The 25,713-nt window shown below is 40.0% G+C and overlaps 1 protein-coding gene across 1 annotated transcript in view; it reads left to right on the top strand.

Annotated features, from left to right (window-relative positions):
• Positions 1–25,713, top strand: part of MYH7B (myosin heavy chain 7B) — a 76,566-nt gene that overhangs the window by 24,612 nt on the left and 26,241 nt on the right. Inside the window, exons 10-21 of the mRNA XM_042461315.1 lie at positions 1,786–1,849; positions 2,224–2,322; positions 10,260–10,363; positions 12,780–12,918; positions 13,811–13,929; positions 14,801–14,950; positions 15,225–15,395; positions 16,653–16,832; positions 16,925–17,054; positions 19,613–19,689; positions 23,409–23,496; positions 24,398–24,515. Of these exons, the coding sequence (XP_042317249.1) occupies positions 1,786–1,849; positions 2,224–2,322; positions 10,260–10,363; positions 12,780–12,918; positions 13,811–13,929; positions 14,801–14,950; positions 15,225–15,395; positions 16,653–16,832; positions 16,925–17,054; positions 19,613–19,689; positions 23,409–23,496; positions 24,398–24,515 (1,439 nt within the window). The remainder of the gene's footprint in view (positions 1–1,785; positions 1,850–2,223; positions 2,323–10,259; positions 10,364–12,779; positions 12,919–13,810; positions 13,930–14,800; positions 14,951–15,224; positions 15,396–16,652; positions 16,833–16,924; positions 17,055–19,612; positions 19,690–23,408; positions 23,497–24,397; positions 24,516–25,713) is intronic.

Here is a 25,713-nt window from a genome sequence, read left to right as displayed (position 1 = left end):
TCGTGGGGGAGAGGCTTGTGTACCCTAATGAAATTGTGAGCTATGCTGGCGGTGGTATAATGGGCACTAGTAGGGCCTCCCATGCCAGACAGGTCACAACTGAAGGGTCTGAAAGCTCACACCGAACGAGTCTCGAAGAGAAACAACAACACAGAAAGAACCACAACCCGGAAACGTCAGCCAAGGAGATTTTGTGCTGTGCTTTCTGCAACCGGACTTGTTTATCTGGGATTGGCCTTTTTAGTCATCAACGCGCTTGTAGAAAGTGCGGGATGAGTCCTTCCTGAATCTTCGTCCGCGAAGAAAAGCCAGAGAGAGATGGTCTTTGGAACAGAGAACAGATTTCACATTTAAGGCTAAACTAAACACATTAATTACATAAGTGGGATTAACAGGCATTTCATGTTATTTAAAAAGCAGCTGTTGGAAAGTCTAATGAACCATGGGGCTGTGGGGGATAGAGAGGAGAAGCATAATGCTTTCTCTCCTTGCCATAGTTTAAACAAAAATGGTCTCTCTGAATCAACTGTTTGCACTGCAGTGAAGAAGCCTTCACTGGTTCCAATGGGAGCTTCCCTTGAACTACAAGAGCTTAAGAAAGATAATTGTGAGATCCTAATAAAGAGGGAGAAGGAGAGACAGCATTCACTGCTCAGGTTTCCCCATGGCTTCCATTTACACTGTGTTAATTTCATTTGCACAGTTAGGGACCTGTCTTATTTGGCTTGTAATGTTCTATTGTATTAGAAGATGGCACCTACTTTGGGTTCTGGGACCACTACCCCTTTTCAAAATCCATGTGGGCTGTACTGCCCAAACATTTGCCTCTGCAATGAGGAAACATAGCAGCAAAAAGTGGCTTTTCACTTTGAAGCCACATTTCCCCCTATAAGTAAGGCTTTCGACTTTATGAGACAGATATTCACTTTTGCCAGGCTTCTGATAAAACAAAAGCATGCTTCTTGTGCAAAAATTCAAAAACTTAGTTTTAAAGCAAATATATTGGGGTTTTCCCCACTGCTTTGCTGCTGAATTTAACCAGATAAGCGGCAATGCGGGATGGGTACCCCTAAATGGCTGCAGAAATAATATGATAGCCATGGATCATGTTATCCACCACTGTCTTATCTGAAAGTGATTATTGGATAAGAAGTCAGGCTTGTTCTTAAATTGATTCCAAGTAACAAAAAAGTTTTTCTTTCTTTCTTTCGTTCTTTCGTTCTTTCTTTGTTTTGTATGTGCAGCACTTTACATGGATTAGCAAATTGATACATACTACAACTCTCTAATTCATGTTTCAACTAGTCAGTGCAGTGCTATCATGTACATGTCATAAAACCATGCTTTCCCATGTAAGAATAAACTAAAATAAAATGCAAATAATTCTTTAAGAGGCTTGAAGGGAGATACGATAGCTTATTGGTACAGCTTTGCATCTTGAAGGTTTCAGGTTTCATCTCTACATTACCAGTACATGATGTGATAGTTCTGAACCCATGCGTATGGATAGCTGTTGTCAGTGAGAACAGGCAAAATTCTTGTGTTAGATGGCCAAATAATAAATAAATATTAAAGAAATACTTTAATAAAACATCCTTTGTGAGACATGGGGAAGTTTGTGGTTCAGGAAAGAGGGGGGAACATCAACTCAAAATAGAAGAGTGAGTCATCTTATCCTCCAATTTGGATCATGAACCACCAATCTATAAGGGCCAATGTATCATAGTAAGTGTCTTTATTCATTTGTTCATCATATAAACCACTTTCCTTTTTATCCTATCTTAGGGCAAGTTCATCCGCATCCATTTTGGTCCATCAGGAAAGCTGGCTTCTGCTGACATTGATATCTGTGAGTAGAAATGGTCATGAGTACAGACATTTTCACAAATAGACATTAATGGAAGAGGAGGCTATCAGCAGCTTTTAGTCAGGATGAATGCATATCACCTTCAGTATCTGAGGCAACATGCCTTTCCTTGCCAGTTGTGGAGGAAGATGTACGTGGGTTTGCTATTGCACTCAAATGCTGTTTGGGCCTTCCCATAGGTATCTGTTTTGCATAACAGTGAACAGGTTGCTGGACTAGATAGGCCTTTGTTCTGATCATGTGCAGTTCCTCTTATGTCCTTAAGTGGCAGTTGATGCCCTATGAAATCCCATGTTTTCTATTGTTTGAGAAACAAAAGTGGCCTTGATATCTAGTTACTTTTCTTTTGTTTCTAGACTTGTTGGAAAAATCAAGAGTGATTTTCCAGCAGCCAGGAGAGAGGAGCTATCACATCTACTATCAAATCCTTTCTGGAAAGAAACCAGAGATTCAAGGTAAAACACATCAAATTTTCAAAGGAATTTGTCAATCAACATGAAATACTCATGGTGCAGAATTGCAAAAGAGCTGTGCACTGCAGGGACTTCAACTTCACACTGCAAGGACAATCAAACACTTGGTTAAAAGCATGGCATCCATCTGTAAGCTTTTCCATTTCTCATTCATAAGGAAGTATGTATATCTCAGTCTGGATTAGGTCCACCATGATAGATGAGGCTGTAATAAAAATCTCTTAGCTAGTCTTAAAAACTAAGGCCCGATACAGACTGCCAGAAAGTGGCGGTCTAGGGCCGATTTTAGGGATCAGGAATGTGGAGCGTCCACACACTCCTGAGCCCTACCGCGCACTGCTGGCACCATCATGGCTTGGCCCCATCCACATGGGGGCCATCATGATGATGCAGGTATGGCACAATGTCCAAACATTGTCATGCCATACGTGCATCATCAGTGTGCGCAAGTGTGCCTATGGCGCACCAATGGTGCCCGAAGCGTGGATTAAAAAGAACCCAATTTTAGCGGGTTCTTTTTAGTCCTGACAGAGGCCACGCCATTTGGTTGGTGTGGCCTCCTTGCAGCATAAAATTGGGGGGCTACAGGCTGCCCTTTCGGGGCAGTCTGTTGGGCCCCTAAATTTCCTACTCCATTCATCCACACTGGGGCAAAAAAAAAAATTCCTCCATTAGTTTGGTGGTTTAATCCTCCACCATGGACAGCCAAAAAGATAAACAAATGGATCCTGGAGCAGATCAAGCCAGAAACCTCCCTAAAAGCCAAGATGACAAAACTCAGATTGTCATACTTTGGACACATCATGAGAAGGCTTGAATCATTTGAAAAAACAGTATTGCTATGAAAGGTAGAGGGAAGTAGAAGGAGAGGAAGGCCACATGCAAGATGGATGGACTCTGTTAAAGAGATCACGAGTATGGGTTTGAGGGAGATGAGCAGAGCAGTGGAGGACAGCAAGTCTTGGAGATGTCTCATCAGCAGGATCTCCATGAGCTGAGATCGACTTGAGGGCAGTTAACAACAACAACAGCAAAACTTGCACGCAGTGACTTTGATCTAGATGAAATCACTTGTACACTTACTTATGCATAAGAAAGAAATATCGTATGTCCAGATATCTAGTTTAACCCATAGTCCCAAATCTAGGACTGTGAGTGCCCACAATGACATCAATAAGAAGAGCACCTATGACTTTGCAGTGAAATGCTTTAAATGTAAACAAATCTAGTGTTTATGATTAGTGTTAATCTTTTGTTTAAACCTCAGTGCTTTAGAAGACCAGTGTTTAGCAGTGCACACATAATGAGATGTATTTTGAGATGAATTCATTTTATTTTAATTACATCCCCTCTCAACATGAAACAACATGCAAATCAGTTTATCCAAAATAAGGTATCTATTTTAAAATCATATGCTATGTTTACATATAAATGTAGATAACACAGATCACAGCTTGAAGAAGAAACTGGAGATACACGTGAAGGTGTTCAATTAATGGATGTTTTATGGGGGGGGGTGTGGCAATTTGTTTCAGACTGTATATGTTCTCAAGACCCTTTTCAGAGGCTACTTAGAATCTGACTACAGAAATTTCTGGTGCAGGAACTTTCAAAGCATTTACTGGACAAGCAGATAATAGCTTGGATATTTTTAAATTTTATTTTTGCACTCCCAGAATCACTCATCTAGCATGGCCAAGAATTGTTGTCCAGCAAAGTAAAATTTTCAGGGTATAATGCAGATAGGCAGCATAAAAAAGATGTTTTAGTTTTGGAAAATGGAATATGTTTCAGCAGTATGTAGTTCTGGGATTCAGTTCTTATGTGGGGGCATCAACTATAATCTTTGAAAGCAGGCAGTTTTTAGAGTAAAACGTATTTAATGAATTATCTAGAGTTGGGTAAATGGTGAGGAGAATGACTGATTTGACTTAACAGTCAGAAGTGAGATGGTGGAAAAGGAATCCTAGCTTCTGTCCAATGAAAGGAAACCTTCCCATACTCAGGGGAGCTGGTAAAACTGCTTGGTGCAAAGTCTTCTTAGTAAGTGTTTGCTTGAAATGGAAGTCACTTTGACAGCTCCATAGGGAGCAGAAGTCAAGACTATAAGTGAAAAATGGAAGGCATTTCACATGTTTCCCTGCTAGACCATAGAATAATAAAGAATTCTCTGGTGATTTGTGAAGTTACCAACTTTGTTACCAGTTTTGTTCCCTATTTCCCATTATTTGAATTAACAATTAGCAATCAAAAGACATGCCTTTGATGTAACAGAAACCAACAACAGTTAATTTTTCCCATTAAAAATTCTTTAGATGAATCAGAATCACCTAATTTTCAAAAACATCCTGTCCCATCACAGGGCAGTACATACTTAACACATCTTTTGAAGGTTTGTGGCTAGCATTTTCTTGAAAGCCTTCAAAATAATCAGCACAACTACCATCTCAAATTCTTCATCAACCCTAAATAGTGGTAGCTGGTGACTTTGATGTTCCAATTTTCAGCTTGACTTTTAAAGGAAGTGTCCAAGGTGTTGAAACTGTTTTGGGGTCAGAGTTCACTAACTTGGATAACTGCTTTAAAGTCCAGAGTTAAAGCTGGAGTACATTCACTGCCCTGCTGTCATGAAGCCACCACTGCCCCTAGGCAGATGTATCCTATTGTGGAACTCCTCTTATTTCAGCCACTCCCTGCCTCTCACAATCTTGGAGTGCCATCTAGTATAAGAAGATTGCAGTAATCTAATATGGGAGTTGGAGAAACATGGGTGTCTGTATGCAAAGGATGTGGCTCCAATTCCCAGGACAGGAACAAATGTTTTTGCAACGCATTTGGGAAGATCCCAAAACACATCTCAATCATCTGCCTTTTTGAGGATGACAGCAGCATTAATCCACTCAGGAAAAATTTGAACCAGTATTTCCAAATATCAGTGTTGCTTTTGGTGATCGTGAGGCAACCCATATTACTTCAGCTCTGAAACAAGAGCAGGTACTGTAAATACTTTTTACAAGAGGGCAGGAAGGTAATTTTCAATTCTGGGTGTCATACCATTCTGAGTCTCACAGGGTTCCTTCTTGGATAGCAATGTGTACTACTGTACTTTGCTTACTTCAACATCTGATAAGCCACCCTGCAATATTTGGGTTCCTCTTGTTTTTTATGCTTGGTGAGGCTCTGGACATCTGTCCAACAGTCTTGCATATCACAGATGAAATCCAGGACCCATGTGGCCAAGCAACATCAGAGTGTAGTCGAGGTGACCTAAGTTATTAATAAGGAAGAATACACAAGTGAGGAAAGGCTGCAATAGCTTTCTTTTGCCTGAGCCCACTGGAAAAGGCAAGATTCTACACCTTCTGTCCTCTCCCCACAGTGCAAACTGTGTTTTGTACTTTGTCCTCTGCAGCAATTGATGTAAGCTGAGGACAAAAATAGAGAAAATAGAGGAAGAGGAGAGAACTTGGGACATTTTAAAAGCAGCTGAAAAAGTGAGATGTCAAAGAATTAATGGAGACTGTCCCTGCCACACTGGGAAAGTTGGAGGGCATGGTTCTGCCTTGATATCACCACTTATTTCCTTTTCCAAAGTATCTTGATTGCTTTTCTACAGGTAGCTCTTCTATATGTGAAATAAATGGGACTGGTAGTGGAAAGGAATCTTAAGCAAAACCTATGAATTTTAATTAATCTCATTTCTGTTCTTACTTCAGTCCTCCCAACCTCTTCACACATGCTTCAAAAGAAAGGTGCTATTAGATTTTCTAGGCTTTAGATTTCTAAAGTTGTAAAAATGGTGACTTTGGCAAGCTAAAACTTCAATACAGAGGAATTAATTCTTTTCAGTAGCTTTCAGGTTTTAATATTGAAAGTGAAATGGAGGATGTATGAAATTTGAAATGTAACATTTTAATTTTGAAGTGTTGCATTACATATTCTCAATTTATGTAAAAGTAAGCAAATAAACACACCAGAACTTGAAGAAATGTTTATTGATTAGCCCTTAGGCCATTTCAAAATAACACAAAACAATGCTAAAACAAGTAAAACACACTATAAAATCCTATAGAAATTTTAAAGCAAATAGAAAAGAACTAAAATGTAATGACATGGACTCTAAAATGTATATAGAATACTGTATGGCTGTAAAACAATATAAGTACATTAAAAGTACAGTACCTAAAAATGAGACATAGTATTAAACTGATCATAAAAAAGTACATCACAGATTCAAGATACAAAAATGGGTAAAAAAATAAATAAAAACGAATGTATTACAGCCTTAAGATGATAAGGTAATAAAATTGAGGTCACACATCAGAATTCTTCATTGCTTCCATAGTATGCATATTATTCAGAACTTGATTTCATTGAATATCAGTGGGCAGGGGGTTGCATTGGATGGCCCTTCCAGTCTCTTTCAGCTCTATGATTCGATGATTTCTGACTTAATTTAGAATCACTTACACTAATCCAGATAAGGTCACAGAATTATACAAATAATTCCCCACATAAGGCATTTTTAATTAGTTGCCCCAATGGACACCTGGCTGCTAGACACCGAATTGAGATAAAGCACACATACTATTTAATCACTGAACCAAGTGATTTTCACCCCTGTTTCATTGCCTTCTACAAATTACTGCAAACTGAGAATAAAAATAATCCCCAGACATACATTTTTTGTAATCCCAGTTCAGATAAATTTATTAACCAAATTTTCTAATTGGTTGATAAGAGTTTTAGGGATTTTTCTTCTTTTTAATTCAAGTATTTTCCGCTGGTGGATAGACTGTGGGGTAACATTATCACACCCTAAATACTTTAAGGATTGCCACAAAGAGGAGGTGCAGGATAGTTCTCTGATGCTTCAGAGGCCAGAACTAAGTCTAATGGTTTGTGTTATAGGGGGGTAGATTTCAGCTGGAAATTAGAAGGAACTTCTTGACAATGAAAACAGTTTGGCAATGGAACCAATGCCTAGAGAGGTGGTGAGGTTTCCTTCTCTGCATGTCTTCACATGATGGCTGGAGAGCTACCTGATGGGGATGCTCTACCTGGAGACCCTGCATTGAGCAGTGGGTTGGACTCAAAGGGCCCCTTCCAGCTCTATGATTATGTGAGAATAAAAATTTCTAGAATGTTTATTTTTAATTTTAGTACTGTATTGTCTTCATCCTTTTTTTTAAAAAATCACTCTCAAGAAATCTGAATGTCAAGATTTTATGCACTAGAGAAGCTTCCATTCCTTATCTTGTTGAATGGAAGAATGGATACCCAGTAACAATTTCTTTAAAAATGCCCACAGGTGCTAGGGAAAATAATTCTGATGCACGTTTGCACCCGAGAGCAGATGTCCTTTATGTTTACTGTTTCATTTTTTACTGGACATAGATCCAAATTCTATCCTCCTTTTGATGGAACTACACTTGTCTATAATAGGATCACAGTGTGCATGTCTCTGCCTCTTACTCACACCTTTTCTCATTATTTGCTTCTACAAATCTCATACAAATCAAAACAAGATTATACAACATGCAGATAAGACCAGGGAGGCCCTTTATAGCTTATGCTCCAGGACCTCTTTGAAAGAGGAAGGCTAACTTCTCTAAGAATGGTTCCACCCATTCATGCTATGCTCTGCCCTCAAGGCATCTTTATTGTGTGGAACCACATGCTATGCAACAGGAAACATACTAGGGAAGCAAACTCTTTTCTAACCAGATAGAGATCTTTAGCATAGTGCCCTGTGGAAGGAAAGGATCTTGGCTACTGCCTAGTGCTCTTGTTTTATGGTGTGACAATGCCATATTAGGCAGGTCTGGAGAGCTTCACAGAGAGGATAGTAATCTTATCTGGTGGTCACAAGGCTAAGACTGACCACTTCTAAATCAGTCAGCAGCCCTAGGGTGTTCCTAAGATAGCTAACAGGAGATGAAACTATACGGTGCAGTGCACATGCCTTTCTAATGGCCACATAATCAAACTCTGCAGCCTTCTGGGCTCTAGCTATAATCCTGCTTTCAAGGGAACATTTGGGAATCTTTCTAGGAGGTGTACTTAGGCATGTTTCTGTCTTGTTCCCTGGACAGCAAATCTGCCAAAAAGGAAAATACTTTTAATTTATTATATTGTTATTTGCATTTCATAAGTCAACAGGTGATTTGAAGGCACATACACACGTTAACTAAAGCTGCCTGTTAACTAATGCTGTTGTTAACTACTGTCAAGTGGACTTTGACTAATGGCAACCCTATGAATGAGAGACCTCCATGTCTCCTTACCATCACCAGCCCTGCTTGGGCCGTAGAGACTCAGGGCCATGACTTGATTGAGTCTCTCCATCTGCAGTGCAGTCTTCCTCCTTCCAAGCCTTCAACCTTGCTAAGCACCACTGTCTTTTTTAGTGGGTCATGTCTTCTTATGATATGTTCAAAGTACAACAGTCCCAATTTAGTCATATTGACTTCTAGAGAAAATTCAGGCTTGATTTGCTCTAGGACTCATTTATTTGTCTTTTTAACAGTCCACAGTATCTGTAGAAGTCTTCTCCAGAACCACATTTCAAATGAGGTGATTTTTTTCCCTATCAGCTTTCTTCACTGTCCAGCTTTCACAAGCAAACATAAAAAGTGAAAATACTCCTGTGTGGCAATTTCAGTTAGGGTATGAAAAACAAAAGATATATCCTTCAAAGTTTCACAGATAAAAACTGGGACACATGTGTCCAAATAACATCTCAGAATAAGATGGTATAAAGTTGTTAATGAGGAAGAACAAACAAGCTAGGAGACGCTGCAGCAGTTTGCTTTTGCCTGAGTCTACAGGGAAGCACAAGACTCTGCCCCTATTTTCTTCTCTCCTCAGCTGAAAAAATGGGTTGGCAGAAATTAACTGGGAGATATATATATTATTAAACACCCCAGCTCTCGTGGACTACAGTTACCTTCATTAGCTGTTGGTTTTGAAATACTGTATATACTCATGTATAAATCTAGATATTTAGGCTAAAAAACTGACCCCAAAAACTGAGTTGACTTATCCACAGGTCAATGTAAGTACTGTACTTCAACTTTTGTGTGTGTGTGTGTGTGTGTGTGTATCCATCCCCTAGTGAAAAGCAAGAGTTTAAGCTTTCCTAGAAGCCGAAGGCTTTTATGGCTGGCATCCATAGTTTTTTGTGGGTTTTTCAGGCTAAGTGGCCATGTTCTAGCAGAGTTATAAGATGCCAGCTACAGATGCTGGCAAAACGTCAGAAAGAAACTCTGCTAGAACATGGCCACATAGCCCAAAAAACCCACAAAAAAACTTTCCTAGAAGCATTGACCCTTTTCTACTCTCTCATTCATTCAGCCTTTAGTATGAGTACAAATAGTTATGCCTGCTGCAATTTTGTAAGTTCTTTAGCATTGTTTTCATTTGCTTCAACCTTTACATCTTTCATTACATGCCCCTAAGTTTTACCCTCAACTTATCCATGGGTCATATCAAAATCCATAATTTTGGCCACAAAACCTGCCCTCAACTTATATATGAGGTTGACTTATAGTTGAGTATATATGGTAGGTAGATTTTACTTTTGTGGAAAGGATAAATTTAAATCCATTGTTGCATACTTCTTTTCTTTCAAGCTCACAGTTCAAACTGGATTTATGCCTTCAATATAACAAGAGACATAATAGACAAAGAGACACATGACATTGTACTGGGACTTTGGAGATCCAGTTTCTAATCCACAATGAGTCATGAAACCTTGCACATATCACTAATTCTCAGCCTGACCTACAATACAGTGTTGTTGTGACAATAAAGTGGAAAACAGAGAAACCATGTATTTGGCTTGGAGTTCATTGGAAAGGCAGGATACATATAACTAATAAAAACACAAGACTTCAGTTCCAATCTCTTCTTTTCAGATATGCTTCTGCTGTCTTCCAATCCATATGACTATCACTTCTGCTCACAAGGCGTAACAACCGTGGACAACCTGGACGACGGGGAAGAACTCTTGGCTACAGATGTATGTAGTTACCCACTGTAAAATCCAGCAAGGGTGGGAAGGCAGAATCTAGCTATATAAATAATTATAACCCCCAATAATTTCAATGGGAAAATAGTTTGTGCTTTCCTGCTGAAATTAATAAAAGTACTTAAAATTTGGCTGAACTTTGTTTTTTCCATACTAATAGCCAACATGATAGAAATCCAAGGATAAAGAGTGGTGTGTTACATATGTATCTCAAAGCTTGAAGAAATTACTTGTTTGGAAGGGAATGCTGTGGATATAGTATATCTTGATTTCACTAAGGCCTTTGACAAGGTTTCCCATGATATTCTTGCAAACAAACTTGTAAAATGTGGGCTAGACAAAGTAACTGTTAAATGGATCTGTAATTGGTTGACCGGCCAAACCCAAAGTGTGCTCAACAATGGCTCTTTTTCCTCCTGGAGGGAAGTGACCAGTGGGGTCCCACAGGGCTCTGCCCTGGGCCCAGTGTTATTCAACATCTTTATCAATGACCTGGATGACAGAATTGGGAGCACACTTATCAAATTTGCAGATGACACCAAATTAGGAGGAATAGTTAATACTCCAGAGGACAGGACCAACATTCAAAATGATCTGAATAGACTAGAAAGCTGGGCCAAAGCTAACAAAATGAATTTCAACACGGAGAAATGTAAGGTACTGCACTTAGGGCAGAAAATTGAAATGCACAGATATAGGATTGGAGACATATTGCTGAATGAAAGTACATGTGAAAGAGATCTAGGAGTCCAAGTAGACCATAAGTTGAACATGAGTCAACAGTGTGATGCGGCAGCTAAAAAGGCCAATGCAATTCTAGGCTGCATCAATAAAAGTATAGTGTCTAGATCAAGAGAAGTAATAGTGTCACTGTATTCTGCTCTGGTCAGGCCCCACCTGGAATATTGTGTCCAGTTCTGGGCACCACAATTCAAAAAGGACATTGAGAAACTGGAGCGTGTCCAGAGGAGGGCGACTAAAATGGTGAAAGGTCTGGAAACCTTGCCCTATGAGGAACGACTCAGGGAGCTGGGGATGTTTAGCCTGGAGAAGAGAAGGTTAAGAGGTGATATGATAGCCCTGTTTAAATATTTGAAAGGATGTCACATTGAGGAGGGAGCAAGCTTGTTTTCTGCTGCTCCAGAGAACAGGACCCGGAACAATGGATGCAAGCTACAGGAAAAGAGATTCCACCTCAACATTAGGAAGAATTTCCTGACAGTAAGGGCTGTTCGACAGTGGAACAAACTCCCCCGGAGTGTAGTGGAGTCTCCTTCCTTGGAGGTCTTTAAGCAGAGGCTAGATGGCCATCTGTTGGGGATGTTTTGGTTTGGATTTCCTGCATGGCAGGGGGTTGGACTGGATGGCCCTTGTGGTCTCTTCCAACTCTATGATTCTATGATTCTATGATTTCAGATCCCAGAATCTCCCAGCCAACATGGCTTATGTTAAAAACATTTAAAATATTATTTCAATAGCACAATTGTAATTGATCATAGATTTCGTGAATCTGATCTAAATGTAACATTGCGTTAGCACCTGACCATTAGTTTGATTTGTGTGACTGGACATTCTTGGCTATCTTTCCCCACTACAATGCTCTACAACATTCAAAATGAAGTTGGTGGGTTTCCCTGCCCTATGAAGAAGGTTTTGGGGCTGCAATGGGGATGGGGAATACACCTCTCCTCAATAGTTCCACTGATGGAAACAGTTATGTTGGGATACCTATGTTATCCAGCCCTATTAGCAAGAAGGCTGGACACAACTGATTCCAATGGGAAATGTGCATTCCCTACTTGCTGATTATTGATTTTAAAGGTGTCACAGTGTAATAACAGCTCCACTTATTGGACTGAAAACATAACATTTAGTTAACCTGCTAAGTTTATGGGCTATTGCAGTGATTCCCAAACTGTGGTCCTCCAAGTGCTGTGGACTGCATCTCCTAGAAGCCCCAGCCAGCTTGAACAACAGTCAGAAATTCTGAGAGAAGTCCAAAACATCTGGAGGACAAAAACTTGGGAACCACTGGCTTATTGGATTTATCTTTTTTTGGGGGGGGAGCACAGTCTGCAGGCTATAAAGAAACTTTTAATAGGGGATTAAGGGTATACTATGATCAACATGATGAGTAGAAGCAAAATATATTGGTAAGCATTGGTAAGTTAACAGGTGAATTGATTTAAAATCAATTTAAATTTTTAAAAATAAATTTTAAAAGTTTTAAATCAATGGTATTAGTCTGACATTTATTGGCATGTATTTGACTCATTTGCACCTAATGGTGCAAAATTCCTTCTGGATCTGTGTTAGCATATGCTTGGTTCTTCCTTTCATTTTTTGCTTGTGAAGTGATGTCAGTGTTGTTTCATATGACATAAGTTCTGTTTGGCTTCTTTTATAGCATGCAATGGACATCCTGGGCTTCAGCCCTGAGGAGAAATATGGCTGCTATAAAATAGTAGGTGCCATCATGCATTTTGGCAACATGAAGTTCAAGCAGAAGCAGCGTGAGGAACAGGCAGAAGCTGAAGGCACTGAAAGTAAGGAGGTTGTCTCCTGTGGTCTCTACTAGGAACAGATATAAATAAGGCACCTGTATTAGTTTGCAAAAAAAAACATTGGGCCTTGTGGCATTGCAGAACCACCAGATGCCAGGGCCCCTTCAGGCCCTACTACAAATGTCTGCTTCTCCCCCTTCACCCATTTCAAAATATAGTTACCAGATCCTCAGCTTTTCAACAATGCCTCATAAATGACCTTCTGAGATGTTTGAGGTGAGGAAAGTCTCCTCCCCATTAAAAACACTCCCTTTGATGGTGGGAATGGTTGATTGCAATACTTTTGGTGGTGCCAGAGCCACTCTTCCCAGTACTTAGCACTCAGGTGGGCTAAATGTGTTAGCATGAAACCTTCCAAAGAAATTTCTGTGGCATTATGGGGAAAATTAGCCTCACGAGAAAAACATGGCAGCCAGTGTGGAACAAGCCATTCCAATATCTCCCTCACAATTTCCCAGTAGTCAACTCAAATTCTAAGTTGCTTTGGGCAACTGTGGAAGGCTATGGGGCCACATTAGCACCCCAGAAGACCTTGTAGGGTTGCATACACACACACACACACACACTACTTGTCAATTGCCCAAGGATATTGGCCAGATAGCCAACTGTTTAATTTTTGAAAATATATTCTTGAGATTATTATTATTTTAAATGTTTTGACAGGTTAAATTACATTTTAATGATAGTGAGAATAATGATGATGTGTTGTATGGTTTTAAACCATATTGCATTTGATTTAATTATAAGCTACATTGAATTCCAGTTATGGGTGAAAAGAAGAAATCCAAATAAAGCAAACCACCAGTACATAATTCTAATTAATAAATGCATATGGAAGTACTTCCAATTTATCATTGATTATTATACACTGCAGGTGCTGATAAAGCCTCATACCTCATGGGGATCAGCTCAGGTGATCTCATCAAGGGGCTGCTCCATCCGAGGGTGAAAGTTGGAAATGAATATGTGACCAAAGGTCAGACTGTTGATCAGGTAAGCATTTGGGACTCTATGACTTGGTCACGCTCCTATGGCAGTTCCACAATAGGGATGTAAGTTGTAGATTTTTCCATTCTTGAGAGATGTTAGGAAAAAGCAATCCATTTTTCTTCCTGTTCTGTTGAGACGCTCAGGAACTTTCTCCCCTGCAATGATGGGAAACTGCATAACTTTCTAATGAAAGCTATGGAGCTTCCCCCAAAGCAGCATAGTTTTCTGGAAAACTGTGCAGCTTTCCCATGAAAGCTCCAGAATGTTCCAAAAAGATGGAGGATGCGGGGCGGAGCACAAAATGGAATTGCAAAACATTAAATGTTGTACAACATACAGCTTTAAAAGATGTTTTCTCTGTAAAATAGAGAAAAAAGCATAAAGGAATGATGCACAACTGTATATGTTACACATTTTTAAAAGTTGCTCAACCTGGAAAGGGGGGATGGGGAGAGTAGAAAACAGAATGATGCACAGCTTCAAAAGCTATGTAGCTTTCCAAAAAGATGGAAAGCCCCCCCCCCCCCCCCAAATTGCATAGTTTTATATGTTGCACAACTTTAAAGTTGTACTATTTTAAATGTTGCACAGCTTTAAAACTGGGAACAGGAACTACAGCCCCAGAGGTACAAGAAACAGTACATTGTACACAGAACAAACACAGACACAGATACACACAGACAACACTTTAATATATAGTTCTCTGTTTATGTAGTTTCCCAAGTGCCATATACCCCAAGACTATCACTGAAATTGAGATTCTTAATCTTATATTATTTCAATGTTATAAATAACTGTCCAGTTTCCCATCTCATCTAATAAATAAGGAGTAAACATTTAATCTGACAAATTGTTCATATATTGCCATTCGCAGGTGGTTTATGCAGTGGGAGCTTTAGCCAAAGCTACCTATGATCGCATGTTTAAATGGTTAGTATTTCGTATCAACAAAACCCTGGATACTAAACTAGCCAGGCAGTTCTTCATTGGAGTTCTGGATATTGCTGGCTTTGAGATTTTTGAGGTGAGTTTCCAGCCAGGCCCACAGGAACATCTTGGTATGAAAACTTGGCTTGTTGTACTATATGATGAAAGAAAGAAGCATGTTTTTCAACCATTGTTCAGATATTTAAAAATATTATTTCTATGCCTACACACAACAAATGACATTAATGAGATGTTTCAATACTTTTCCAAGATGCATGTATTTAGAGTTAAATGGCGAGACTTAAAAAAAGTCTATCTACCATTAAACAGTGAACAAGCACTTTAGCCTTTGTTTTATTTTCTGTCTCCAGTATAACAGCTTTGAACAATTATGCATCAACTTCACAAATGAAAAGCTGCAACAGTTTTTCAACCATCATATGTTTGTCCTGGAGCAAGAAGAATATAAAAAAGAAGGGATTGAATGGGTCTTCATTGACTTTGGGCTGGACCTGCAGGCTTGTATTGATCTGATTGAAAAGGTAAAGTACTAGGGATATATGATGGGACAATAAGTACACCTTTGTGTATGGCAGAGGTGGGGAACTCTCAGGGTTTAGGGTCTGCATTGGTTCTCTAGGGATCCTTAGAGAGCTGTACCCCTTGAAAAATATTTTTGATTTTCTTCAGTCCCCCGATGCTGTTGGGGAGAAGAACCCCCCCACACACACACATTTCTGGCCCTCTCTTAGCCATTTTAGTCCAGCCGAAGCCATTCTCCAACAACAGGAAGTCAGCTTTTAGGGCACTTCACGTTGGGGAACAAAGCTTCTCCTGGACCTAAAGCTGTCCATGAGCAGCAGAAACAAAGAAACATTGCTCTCTCAACTCCCCATGGGACACTTGGGCGATTTGGGGTCAATTTATTACCATTTCTTTAAAAATTTGGGATAGCTTAGGGGCCCACATGTGGTCCATGGGCTGCACCTACCCTGCCACTAGTGTGTGAGTTTGACCATGAAAGGAATAGATGATGTGTATGTGATTACTCCTATGTCTGGTTCCTCTTGCTTACACAACCACTCTACCAGATGAATCAGGTAGAGTCTGAATGATCTTTCCCCTCCTCCCATAACAGTAAAATAATTTCCTTTCTGCTGTAACTAGACAACATACTAGTTTTTTATATTTCTGGCTAGAAAATTGACTCCTTTCATTTTGGCCATCTGTTTCTGTTTGCTAAAGAGTTTCATTACAAGAGACATTTAACCTGGAACACATTAATACAGATGATAACATCCTTTTAATGAGAGTTTTCCAATAAAGAAGGGGCAATTTACACCAAGAGTAGGGAATATGTTGTTGAATTGAAACTCCAGTTGGCCTCAGGCAGTAGTATAGCCAATATTAACAATTGATATACATCTGAGGAAGTCTACGAAAGCTCGTACTGCCAACTTCTTTATTCAGTTAGTCTCATGATCTCTCTGCGTAGTGGAGAATAGGTTGCTTTACTAATGATAAAATGCAGGTTCTTCACACTTTGTAAATGAACTTTATATATGGGTGAAGTAGTTAAAGACTGGTAACCATTTGTCCCAAATGAAAGTGGTGACTATTTCAAGACTGGCAAACTGGTGCCTTCTGCCCAGAGAGCCTAACTTTTGGGCATGCTGACTTGACCTAATAGGAACTGTTGTCTGAAAGAGCTCAAGGATATTAGGTTATTTAACCCTGGTCACACAAGACAAAATTAACACATTAATTACAGTCTCTTGATCAATATCCTTTCTTTACAGCCATTAGGAATCCTCTCAATTTTGGAGGAAGAGTGTATGTTTCCCAAAGCCTCTGATATGTCATTCAAGGCCAAACTATATGACAACCACATTGGGAAATCACCCAACTTCCAAAAGCCCCGACCAGATAAGAAGCGCAAATATGAGGCCCACTTTGAGTTGGTGCACTATGCAGGAGTGGTATGTCTTGTTTCCCAGTTTCCAGATTCTTTTTGAGTATCATTTTTTTCTACGTTGTGCTACTGTTACCTGTTCCTTTTGCTCTTTGACAGGTGCCCTATAACATTGTTGGTTGGCTAGATAAGAATAAAGACCCCTTGAATGAGACGGTGGTAACCATCTTCCAAAAATCACAAAACAAGCTACTGGCTACTTTATACGAAAACTATGTGAGCTCTTCAGGTGAGGCATATTCTCAGCTGTACACATTCTATATGTTGCTGAATACAGTGTGCAGAAGAACAGCTTTCACCATATACTTCAGACTATGATTCCCATTATCCCCATGTAGTTTAGCCAGTACAAGCTGGGTAACTCTAGTTCAACACACCAGGATGGCACTAGGTGTTCCATTAGAACATAAGAACAAATCTGCTGCATTAGACCAATGGTGGAGTTTTCCTCTTGTTTCTAATGATGACTGGTTAGATACTTCCAGGAAAGGGTATATCTCATCCATCTTTCTTTGGTATTATTAAGTGATATAAAAGCTTTGTATGGTAGTATATACCATCATTTCCGACATATTGCAAACATTTCTGATCTTGAATAGATGGCTGTCCCTTAGATAGAATATGTGATGAACCAGATAGTAACATAACTGTGCTGTGGAACTTTGGTGACTGAAGTGACAAAGAAGACCTAGGGTGCATCTATACTGTAAAAATAATGCAGGTTGACACCACTTTAACTGTCATCCTACAAAATCTACTCTATAAAATCCTGGGATTTGTTGTTTTGTAAGGTACCAGCAAAGACCTTGCAAAACTACAAGTGCTAGGGTGGAGCTATAGCATTTCTATAGTGTAGATGACCCTAAATATACGCACCTGACTAGTGGGTAAATAGGGAGCTACTTCAGATTAAAAGACAGGAATTATTATCAGGACCAGAATTAAGACAGTGCAGCACTGCTTTGAAGACTGGAGAAATAACCAGCCATCACTTAAAATAATAGCAACAAAGATAGAGATAAGTCTGGAGATCAAATTCTATGAGAAAAGACTGAAGGAGTTGTTTATGTTTAATCTGGATAATGAATTATTAAGAGGTGATAAGATTAATGTATTCTGACATCTGAAGGACTGTCACATAGAAGACAGAACAAATTTCTACCACTCCAGTGGGAAGGATTAGAATCAGTGGTTCCAAATTACAAGAAAGAGGATTTCTACTAAATATTAAGAACTTCCTGATAACTTAAGCTGTTAGGCAGTGGAACAGATTGCTTTAGGAGGCAATGGATTCTTCCCTGTTTGGAATTTTTTAAGCAGACTTCATCTTAGGGATGCTGTAGCTGAGGTTTTTTTTTTTTTTATCATCAACTGTCTGGATAAGATGACTGTTGAATCCCTTCCAATTTTAAGATTCTATTAATTTTCTTATCAGTGGAGATGCCATATGTAAGGAAATAAAAGCAGAGCAAAGCAAATTCTGTTCTTAGAACATAGTGATGACTATTTTTTGAAAAACAAAAACTGAAATATTTTGGCATAATATTGGCTTGCCAAACTAGGTAAACTAAGAGAAGGGGCCCTGGCCCTTTAATGGTTGTTAGAAGAGGAAATTTCAGGAGCTTGTCATGAAAGGAACACCTGCTGAAATTCTGGCCTCTACACAACTATTAAAGGAACAGGAGTCCTGTCCACTATTTGACCTGGCAACCTTGCAAGACTGTACAGTTGCAAACAGATGGGGGGTATAAGTAAGGGCAAGGAGATAACAATTGGATGTTAGGGGCTACTGAGCGTAAAAGACAAATATGCAGGATGCAAATGGTTCCACTCTGGTCAGCAAAAGCCTTGTTGAGACCTCTTGTAGTAATGTGCAACAGATTGCTTCTGTGGATCACCATTTTTTCTTGCAGTCATCAAAACTTTTGTTGATATAGTTTAAAATGCTTATAGTCATGCCCCCAGCCAGAGTTCAAAAATGCAAGTAGTTGTGTTGATCCATATCTTTGTATCTTTATATATGCACGCACACCAAAGAACAGCAGTTCATGGCATAATACACTATGTATTTAGGGACAGCTGACAGTACAGGAATAGAGAACTGGCAAAAGGGAGGGCAGTGAGTAGCATTCAGATTTGGTTGGAAAGTCCTCAGATTGCATGAGAATGGGAAAGAAGTACCCACAACAGACCTACAAACAGCATAAAGCACAAGATTTTCCAAGAGTTTTTTTTTGTCAAAAGCAGTTATTTCCAAGTCAACAAATCAGGTCTAACACATTTCATCTCCATCTCCTATACATTATTTCTAAATCTAATGGATCTGTATAGCCTATTGAAAACCAAGCCACCCTGAAATACAGCAGAGATAGCTCCCCCATGCTGTCAAGAATGCAGCTATTCTCAGAAGGAATAGTGAGGTCTGAGGGGATGGCAGATCATGTAACAATCTCTGCTAGCCAACAAACAAACAAGCATGGCACTTCGACCCTTATAGCCCTGGTCCCACTCCACTGCTATGTAATATTGCCACATTTGGCCTTCAGTGGTGTACAGAACATATCCAGCCTTAAGCGGCCTAGATTCCCTGTTTTTCATCTAAGGTGGAGGTTTAAAGAGTAGTTTCAGATGGTTTTTAGGGGTACTTGAAGATTTATGGATAGGAAATAAAGTTATTCCTCCATTCTTGCTTGTTCAAGCAAGAGAGCTGGTCTCCTAGTTCCTGAAAATGAGCCCTTGAAATAAATGGCTAGCATCAAGGTAATGAATTGTCATTTCATTTGTCAGATGATGGAATAAAGACAGGTGGGAAAGAGAAACGTAAGAAGGCAGCTTCATTCCAAACAGTGTCCCAGCTACATAAGGTGAGTTTCTCCTCCTCTCTAAGAGAATAATGTGCTAAATCCTACAGAATTCCATTTAGGATTTTGTTTGTATATAAAGACATGACAGCTCTTTTAGGCATTATTCTAAACTTGACCCAACTATAAAGTGTTGAATCCAGACAGAAATTAAGGGCTTGGCTTTTCTTCTCAGGTGATCCAGGGTGTTCTCTTTTCTTAAGAATGGGATTATTCAGAAATTCACATCTGTAGTCACTCCTTTTGTAGATGGGTGAGAATATTAATTTCAGTTTGTTTTAGTCAGAATGTACCAGTATCTGAAACAATCAAAATAAGGGAGATAGTAAACTCGACAGATTTGTTCATCCTCTAGATATGGGCAAATGTTTTGTTTCTTTTTGCGCAGAATTTACCAAGCATTGCAAAATTTACAAATGGGGAAATCAGAAATGGGCATCTCCTGGAGATCATTATTGTTTAATGCTCAGGAACTGGATGAGAAAGGAAACTCCCCTGGAGAAGAATCTGGTTCTCTATGAGAATGCTTATTTCATCTATGATGATAACGTTGCTACGTGGTTCCTGCTGCTTCTCTGTTACTGAGGGAGAGGCAGTTAAGACTTGCAGTGATGTTTAGAGAATTTATTACATGAACATCACTTTAAGTCTGTGCTACTTCTTTCTTCATCATGACTGCGGGAAGGACAATCTTTGGCAAGAAGAAAACCAGTGTGGATTTCACATGGCTGACAGCAAATGGCCCTCTGCCTTTCAGTTCTTAGGAGAGAATTAGCAGGATGTAACTTGTCTCACATTGGACCACTTAGAAGCACCCATCTCTTTCTTGTGTTTCTTAGATGAACAATCAAGCTTTCACAATTCAGAATAACATTTCAGACACCCCCTGCCCTGCTGCCACTACACATTCTGCTCCAAAAAGACAGCTACATTTGGGATAGTCCAATAAAGGGGACATACAGAGAGTAAAAAAGTTATTATCTAAAACAGGGGTAGGCAACCTTTTTGAGCCGGGGGCCGGGTTGCTGTCCCTCAGACAACTGGGGGGCCGAAGCCAAAAAATAAATAATTAAATAATATGTGTGTGTATATATATATATACACACACACACACACACACACACACATACATACTGGGACAAATGTAGGGCAACATTTTCAAATGGAGGACACTTTTTTTTAAAAAGTGGAGGACACGCGAAAAAATTTGCTGATTTTTTTAAAAATGTTAATATAAATGCATGTTTCTGAGGCTTCTATAGACAATTGCCCCCCCTTGCCCCCGCTTGCTCCCCCTTGCCCACCTCCTCCTGATAGGCCAAAGGCCTCAGGCGAGAGGCCAAAGGCCCCGCGCCCTCCCACGAGAGGCCAAAGGCCCCACGCCCTCCCACAAGAGGCAAAAGGCCCTGGCGGCAATCGGTGGCAGGACCGGGCTGGGGCCGGTCCCAAGGCCTCACTGGGCCGGATCCGGCCCGCGGGCCGTAGGTTGCCTACCCCTGATTTAAAACCACTGAAGGGAAAGTAGCAATTTGTAGATTGGCTAACCTACATACAGCCAGTGATATGTTAGCTTAAAATATTTCTGCCCCAATTACTTCTCTTTCTTTCTTTCTTTCTTTCTTTCTTTCTTTCTTTCTTTCTTTCTTTCTCTCTCTCTTTCCCCCTCTTGGATGGGAAGATCCAGATTTTAGAGCAAAAGTACCATGCACTTCCTTGTCTATGGGGAGGTTCCTTTGCTCAGGTTGGGGTACAAGCTTTACATGTAGAAGATTCCAGATTCAGCATCCATTATCTGTTGATGGATGTAGCTCACTAGTGAGCTGGGTCAGTGTATGGGAGCTTCAGATATCCTTGTGTTTTCTTTCCTTAGTCCAGAGTGGGGACTTGAATGTGTGAACATGTATGATATACACACACACGTGTGTGTACACACATCCTTCAGCTAACAAGTGAAATCTCCACTCCTGGAAACTTTCAGTAGTAGCAATTTTGCATTAAACTGGCTACAGCATGCCCCCACCCCCAGATGTTGTTTTTCCTGAATAAGAAAAGCAATTCAACCCAACCCAACCCAAATTAGAAGGAGACATCCAGTCATTTTTTTTTTAAGTTGGCATTTTCTGCAGCTAGAGGAGCCACTACTGAGTTCTGGTGGCCAAAAAAATGGCCCCTGGAATTCCTGCATTTGCTTGATTCTACTTTAGCCTTTTCCTTTCCAAGCATTTGATACCTAGTGGTATCAAAATGTGACTGAAAAGAAAAGCACTCAGGGGAAGAGACTGTGAGGAGTTGGAGATGATGCTGAATGAGACTACATGTGAAAGGGATCTAGGAGTCCAAGTAGACTGCAAATTGAACATGAGTGCGATGCGGCAGCTAGCAAGGCCAATGTGATTTTAGGCTGCATCAATAGAAGTATAGTGTCTAGATCAAGGGAAGTAATAGTCCCACTCTATTCTGCTCTGGTCAGGCCCCACCTGGAATATTGTGACCAGTTCTGGGCACCACAATTTAAAAAGGATGTGGAGAAACTGGAGCGTATCCAAAGGAGGGTGACCAAAATGGTGAAGGGTCTGGAAACCATGTCCTATGAGGAATGACTTAGGGAGCTGGGGATGTTTAGCCTGGAGAAGAGAAGCTTAAGAGGTGATATGATAGCCCTGTTTAAATACTTGAGGCGGGAGCTAGCTTGTTCTCTGCTGCTCCAGAGCAATGGATGCAAGCTACAGGAAAAGTAGGAGGAACTTCCTGACACTAAGGGCTGTTTGACAGTGGAACACACTCCCTCGGAGTGTAGTGGAGTCTCCTTCCTTGGAGGTCTTTAAACAGAGGCTGGATAGCCATCTGTCAGGGATGCTTTGATTTAGATTTCCTGCATGGCAGGGGGTTGGACTGGATGGCCCTTGCGGTCTCTTCCAACTCTATGATTCTATGATGATGGTGATGATGATATTTATTTCTTACCCTCCTCTCCCCATGGAATGAGGTGGGAATAAGCTGCAGTCCCCATCCACTCCCTTTCTTCTAAAAAGTACCCCTGCACACACAAAGTGATTGGGGAAGAAGATCTAGCATAAAATAACTACCACAATTGTGTCCCTCTTTCATCCAACAATATGTGTTGGAGAGATAAAAGAGGCTGCTACTTTTTTCCTCCTGACATTAGAATGTCATTATTGATTTATTCTAGAGATGTAACTCAGTGGAAGCTGGACCACACAGCCACTGGAAATCTTGAGGGCTGAAAAAAAGCATATTTGAAATAGTTATCTCCCGCCTTTCACTTAAAAGCTTCCAGGGAAGCTAACAGGTTATGACATCCAGTTAAGAAACAATTGAAAATGCAATATGAAAAATAAAATAGAAACATCATAGCATGCATGAAAAAAGGAGTTAAGAATTAAATAGTCTCTATCTAGTTCCTAAAGGCCATTAATAAATGTGGCATTGTGTGGGCCTCCCTGGGATGAGAACTCTGTAAGGGGTGGGGGTACCATAGTTGAAAAGGCCCTTTCCTCAGTCTAACTGATTTCTGACTGCAGTGATATCCTAAGGAGGACCATGGATGAAGACTGTAATAATGAGGCAAGTTTGTAATAAGCAGGTTGCCCAGACACTCATGCTATTTAGAGGTTGAAAGGTTAAAATCAAGATTGGAAGTGACTTCAGAAATGGACTTATAACCAGGGAAAGCTATTCAATCCTTGATGTCTGCCTTACAGGAAAACCTGAACAAACTGATGACCAATTTGCGTGCCACCCAGCCCCATTTTGTCCGCTGCATCATCCCAAATGAAACAAAGACTCCAGGTACACACTTACAAAGAATATGAAGGCTAGTTTGGCCAGGAAACCGTCTATATGCAAGATGCTGTTCATTCGTTATCTCTTAGAAGCTTTTTTGTTGTGACCAACATGTGAAATGGCTTATCATTACTGAGGCTAGACTAGGCTTGTCAGACTGCATCCAGGCTGGGGCTCTTATAACTTTAATCCTTAAAAGATCTTGGAGTAGGACAAGATCCTGTAAAGCACCATCAAGCAGGATGAAGGTCTGTGTCCTTCCCATGTTTCAGCTGTAGCCACCTCCTCCCAACATGGATATTGCCATGCTGGAGGAACCTTTGACGACAAGAGCAGAACTCAGTGTTCCTGTACGTTCCTCCTCCTGCTTCTACCAGTGAAGCCACAGCTTATTAGAGGGATAAATGTGGCTGAAAGTTGGGGTTTGAAAGTGATAGACAAATACCTTCATCCTGCTAATTGCCTTTTACCATATTTCATCCTGCTCCAAGATCTGTTAAGAATTATAGTTACAGGAACCCCATCTTGATCCTATCTGGCAACTTTAGTGGATCCTAATTACAGTGAGACTTAGGCCTGAATCTTGTTGTTAGTTCCACCCAGAATAGATCCATTGAATCTGCTTACAATCAACAATTGATATGAGGGTCTATTCTAGAATTCAGACCTAAATAAAAATGTGTTTAGAATCAGGCTCACTTGTCATATTTCCCCCTTCCCACCATTTTGCATAAAATTAATACATTTTATTCTGTATATGTGTATTATTTTTTATTTTATTTTTTAGATTTAAATAGGTGCAAACACTTCAAAAATGCTTCTGAAATTGTTGTTGATATTATTTTTAAAGTAAACTGAAAGTTGGTGAGAAGTGTCAGGAGGCATCCTTTCTTTCTGTTCTCTGCAGGTGCCATGGACCCCTTCTTAGTCCTGCATCAGCTACGATGTAATGGTGTGTTAGAAGGTATCCGTATCTGTAGGAAAGGGTTTCCAAACAGGATCCTCTATGCTGACTTCAAGCAGCGGTAAGTCATTTTTTCTCTCACCTGTGATGGGCACTGGTAATTGTCCCCAGCAAGAGAATCAGGGTTGCTGTATGCATGTCTGCAAGCCTGGTGTACTGTTCCGGAACTTGGTTTCTGCCACAGAATATGACCCACTGAGGTGGATCTGTGGTACAAATGTATGTCATTTCATTTCAGTTTCTTCAGACGGAATTATAGAAACTGTAGGGAGAAGTGCCAAGAATTCTGTCACAAGTCTGAGTTTTCAAGTTACCCTGGTAACTTGAGTTTTCAGGGTCTTGTGAGAAAACAGAATTATTATTACATAATTTAAAGCTTGTATTCTATTTTACAGAAAGTTTGTACACTTCATGGTTTTTTTAGGGGAAAACTGGAGATCTTGGGGGAGGGGGGGCTGCCTTTTGTATGCTGCCTTTTCCTACGATAAGAAGACAAAGACATTTCTGGAAAAATACTTTAAACAACCTGCCAAGTAACAAGACTAGACATTTAGGAATAGACTCATAGAGTTGGAGAGGGCCATGCAGGCCACCTTTTACAATCTTCTTCCTCATGCAGGAAATCCAGAGATGGATCATCCCCTACAGATGGCTCTCCAGCTTCTAGATTCCTAAAGCCTCCTGTATCCCACTAGGTCCATTAGAAAGGAGAGCTTCAAGTGCCATTTAACAGGGCAAGCAAGGCCCTCCTTGCGAACATATCATGAGTTATGCATCCAAATGTATATTGGTTATAATTTATGCATTTCATTCTACTGCCATCCTTAGCTTCATTAAAATACCACTGCATGATATGTTTAAGGGAGACTCATCTCAAACGTCACTGGTAGTTTTCAGTTGAACAAAAAAAGTTGGGTTGAGATTTGAAAGGATTTCTTTGAAAGGATTTTTTTGGGGGGATTTGGGTAACCCAGTAGGGAGTATTGTTGTTTTCATTAATGGCCTAAAACCAATTACTAGTCCCTGCTAGAGCCATGAACTACCAAATGTTAAGTCAACACTTACATAAATTATTTTCATTCTTTGTGTCTACTCCAGCAGAAATGAGCAATTAGATTTAGGTTAGAATTTCTAAAGCTATCTCTGTTCTATTTTATATTTCCAGTAAGAATGGATGGCAATTTGATTTTGACTGTTTTTTAAAAATGATTTTTCCAAAATTTGTGACGTTCTTTTTATTCAGGATTGAAAGGAGTTGA

Source organism: Sceloporus undulatus, chromosome 4 (genome assembly GCF_019175285.1).
Source record: "Sceloporus undulatus isolate JIND9_A2432 ecotype Alabama chromosome 4, SceUnd_v1.1, whole genome shotgun sequence".
Lineage (NCBI taxonomy): Eukaryota > Metazoa > Chordata > Lepidosauria > Squamata > Phrynosomatidae > Sceloporus > Sceloporus undulatus.
This window is presented reverse-complemented; position numbering and strand designations above follow the sequence as displayed.